Consider the following 4,618-nt stretch of genomic DNA (forward strand, 5'->3'; position numbering starts at 1 on the left):
TTCATGGGTTAATGCTCATTAATCAATTTATTTTGAAAGTGTGATCTCAGCAACAGTTTTCCCACCACATTGATAGTGCATCCTATAGAAAATGATGCCATGTTTTTCAGAAGAAAAACTAATTAATAAATATATTTCCTTGTAAATAGTGATTTTTTGAGTTTTAGAATAGTTTTTGAAATGTGATTATTGATTCCAATATGTGTGTGTGTGTGTGTGTGTGTGCGTCTCTCTCTGTGTCTGTGTGGACCTGTGTTAATAGTGTGAATATGGGTATATAAATGTAAGGAAGATGATGTATGTATCTGTCCAGATGCATGCTGAATCAAAAGAAGTCATCAACTGTGTCTATTTATTGCTCTCCACTTCATTTCCTTAAGTCATTCACTTCACTGATTTTCAAAAGAGCCTTTGAGCTCTACCATACCTCACTTCACCAGTATTCTGATAAGTGTGTGCAACCATGAATGATTTTTGACACAGGTGGTAGGAATCAGAAAAAAATTACTAATGTTTGCACAACAAATGCTTTTACCCAGCACTGGAAGTGTAGTATTTTAATGAACATTAGAAACCATTAAGAGTCTTTTCCACATTATCCTGATGGCATTTTTTATTTCCTTATTCCTGAAAGTGTAAACCATAGGATTCAGAAGTGGTGTCATGATGGTGGCAAACACAAATGCATTCTTTTCAGAAGAGAAGGCAGATGTAGGTCGTGCATATATTAAAAAGCATGGGATAAAGAACAAAAGCACAACAGTAATGTGGGACCCGCAGGTGGAGAGAGCTTTAAGTCGCCCTTCAGAACTGTGGGCTCTCAGAGAGTACAATATGACAACATAGGAGACAAGCAAAATACAGAAGATTATGATGCTGATGGACCCACTATTAGCAAACACTAAAATGACAAATATATGTGTATCTGTACAGGCAAGCTTCAGTAATGGGAACAAGTCACACATGTAATGATCAATGACATTGGGTCCACATAAAGGCAGTTGCAAAGTGAAGATAATTTGTACAGTAGAATGCAAAAACCCTCCTGCCCATGATATTGTCACCAAAATGCCACAGAGCCGCCGGGTCATGACCGAAGTGTAGTGCAAGGGCTTACAAATGGCTACATAGCGGTCATAGGCCATGGCTGACAAAATAATCACCTCTATCCCAGTGAAGAAATGGATAGCAAATAGTTGTGTCATGCACCATTCAAAGGAAATGGTCTTCCTTTCATAGAAGAAGTCTGCAATCATCTTGGGTGTGACAGTAGAAGAAGTGCATGCATCCAGCAATGACAAGAATATCAAGAAGAAGTACATGGGGGAAGCAAGCAGTTTGGGACTGTAGATAATTGTAACCACTATTATCATGTTGCCCCAAATAGTTGCAAGGTAGATTAACAAAAATATAACAAACAATATTTTCTCAACTTTTGTGTTCTGTGAAAGCCCAAGGAGTATGAACTCAGTGACAAAGCTCTGGTTATACATTACACTCAAGAGGATTTTGAAATAAAATTTTTCATGTAAATCTGAAATTATAGAAAAGAATAACTCGTTAAAGTTTATATAATCATCATGTATAAGTTTGTGTTTCCTTGATTGTTTTACCATTAAGAAAAGAATGTTAATTTTTAAATGTATAATTGCATAACATGTACTAATAAAGTTGAGATGAATTATTATTTGCTTAAAATATTTACATTTAAAATATTAGAGTTGAAATGTCAACTTTGGTGACCCTTCAAATATAGGCAAAAACCTATCTTTGAAGGGTCAGCTTTCAGCAGTCCATATGGGATTCTTGAAGTGAAACATTGAAACGCATTTTAAAGCATTCTAGATACAAATCAAGAATAGAATGTAAGTCCTTATTGACAGGTCAGTTCACTGCCTCATCCACCAATGGAAGAGGGAAAATATTTTAGGTCACTCTTCAAAATTGTAGATTCATCTTAAATGTTTGTAAAAGTTTGAGGTTATCAGAACTTGCTGTAACTCAGTCTATTCTTTATAAAACCTAAAATTCTTTGTGAACATATGCAGCACTCATTATTATGCATATGCTGAAATGTAAATTTCACAAAATTCAACATTATATAACATAACAAGAACTTTATTAACTTATCCTGTTTTCAAAATGGATAAGTGAAATACTACAAAAAAGCAATTGTTGTAAACTTGAATTCACAGGTTTAGTCAGCAGTATGTCATAGTGGTTTGTATGTATTAACTTTGAAGAGGTTATCAACAAACAAACAAAGATGCTCAATCTGGGACTTTAGAGATACAAGCATTAGCATGATGTTTCGACCAAATAAACAAGGTGAAGAGTGACATTGCTCTCTTTTGTAAGAACCTCAGGAAAGGAAGATTCTTTCTAATCTCTTTTGCCCTCTAAAGGTTGAAGCATAGTCTACTTAGTCCTTATGCAAATGAGACATTTTGACAAAAGTAACAGTGTCAATAATTTAGAATCAGAAGGCCAAGGACCAATTAGCTATGAATGAAAACGAGAAACTCACACTCAAATGTACTTTAGTTTTCCAGTTTAATTATTTGCCAAGATGAATGTGCTGAAATTCATAATAATTCACTATTAAAATATGCATAACACCTTACCTACTCATAATCAGTGTTTATATGGTCAAATTTGAAAATGTCAAATTGTTACTCATGGAAGCATTCCTTTACAATGCTAGGTGTAATTAATTCACAAAAAGCTTAACTGTATCACACACAGAAAGTAATGTTGCAAATCCTTTTTGTAAATATTACAGCACCTGATTCATTTTATCAGGTACTTACAACCCAAAGTGTCTCTCTCTTTTCTTGTAAAATCCTCTGACATGTGAATATATACATGCATACACATATTCATGAGTATGTATTTTTATGCATTCATGTCTGCTGCTAAAATATCTGTATGTATAGAAAATGTGTTTGTCATGAGGAGAAAAATGAGATATTTCAATAATTTTCATCTAAAGAAAGTAGACCTTAGTTCAAATGTTATTTTACAACAGTCATTTTCATGATATCCAAGGTCATTTCCTCACTAGTATGTGGAAAATGAACTCTATGCATTTACATGCTATTTTCAAGTAAGCTGTTGCCTGAAACAAACTCTATAAACTCACTAGATCAGGTGGTAATTATTCATTATAAATTAAGATTATCAACATTTAGTTTACCAGTTGACACTCAGGGCTAAATTAAGCTGAACAAAGAAATTTTAATAAGAAGTCATCAAGTCATGGTCCTTATGTATCAAATGTCAGAATGAAACTGAGAATGCAAATGGAAAAATTATCAACACTCTTCTCTCTGCTGTTGTCCCAAAAGCCTTGACTTTGCTTTTCTTAGTATTTATGGCATAGAATACAGGACTTTCTAATTGACTTCTAAAACTTCTCTTTTCCAGTCTGGGTGATTTTGCTCATTTTAAATGAGATCAAGTCACAACCATGAGCACTGAGGAAGTTCAAGCCCTCCACTAAGTGATTTCTATGAATAGTTCAGAGGCAGTCTCTATTGCCTAGAGCAAGTTAAGTGGATATTCTTATACCAGCAGTCCTCACATTGACTTCAGGCACTCTTCCTGATTTACTGTCCTTCCCTGTACCATACATAGTGTCCAGTTATGGAAAATGCATTTTATATTATCTACCAATAGCTATGTAGTATATGCATCACTCCCAACTAACCCACACCCATGTCAAAATTATTTACAAAACTTCAAACATACTATTTTCTAATCAATGATATTAAAACAATAAGGATACTTGTGTTACTTACTGAAAATGTTTTTGCCAAAAAATAGATAAAAGTGTAATGGAGAGATAATAAGAAAAACAGAATTTTGCCATTTCTTTGTTACTTGTTTTCAACTTCAAGGTGACAAGTTGAAAATTTGTTCAATTTCAACAGATTTAAGCAGATGTTCAAGGGAATGAAAGGAAGAAGAGAGAGAGAGTGGTGGAACAAAGAAAGGAAGGAAGAAATTCTCATAATGACAACTGAGTTTGGGGCACCTGAGCAATTATTAGTTGACAAGCACTGGCCTCTGAGCTCTGAATATATCATTTTAATCACTGATGTATTCATTAGCCACAATTATAACATCCACGCTAATGATAAAGAAACCGAATGCCAGAGTGTATGAAACCCCATAGACATACCTGTGCACCGTATGCTCTCTGTTTGCTTTAAACACAGTAGCGTGACATACAGCATCCACACTTAAAGAACTGGGACATAATTTAAAATCAACTTGGAAAAAGTTGAAATATACCTTAAGTAGATCACAATACAATTTCTGGGAAAATCAGAGGTTAGGTATCATCTATTCCTTCTGCAGAAGTCTATACAGCAGTGACCAAAATTCTGATTGTATGCAACTCCCCTGAGAGCAAAAACAGTTATTCTGGAAATTAATGCAAATCATGTTATCATGGGTTCTTGGGTCTTGCCATAAGTATAGTTACAGAATTCAAGATAAATGAAGAAACAAAGGATTCACCCTGTGTTGTCACTGGATTTATAGAGTTTCCCTGAGATGTCATCAGCCTGGGAAACTGATTCTTATTCCTCTGGGTTTTCATTTCTTTCTGCAA

The 4,618-nt window shown here is 34.4% G+C and overlaps 1 protein-coding gene across 1 annotated transcript; it reads right to left on the minus strand.

Annotated features, from left to right (window-relative positions):
- Nucleotides 1-557: 557 nt before the first annotated feature.
- LOC101833892 (olfactory receptor 4C15-like) lies at nt 558-1,517 on the minus strand. Its single transcript, XM_005064981.3, has one exon. It carries the CDS (start codon nt 1,491-1,493, stop codon nt 558-560), a length of 936 nt encoding a protein of 311 aa, XP_005065038.1. The 5' UTR covers nt 1,494-1,517.
- Between the last annotated feature and the right edge of the window lie 3,101 nt (nt 1,518-4,618).

This window comes from Mesocricetus auratus, unplaced genomic scaffold, assembly GCF_017639785.1.
Source record: "Mesocricetus auratus isolate SY011 unplaced genomic scaffold, BCM_Maur_2.0 Super-Scaffold_100004, whole genome shotgun sequence".
Lineage (NCBI taxonomy): Eukaryota > Metazoa > Chordata > Mammalia > Rodentia > Cricetidae > Mesocricetus > Mesocricetus auratus.

Coding starts and splice junctions, on each gene's coding strand:
- LOC101833892 (XM_005064981.3), bottom strand. CDS start 1,493: ATGTATAACCAGAGCTTTGTCACTGAGTTCATACTCCTTGGGCTTTCA.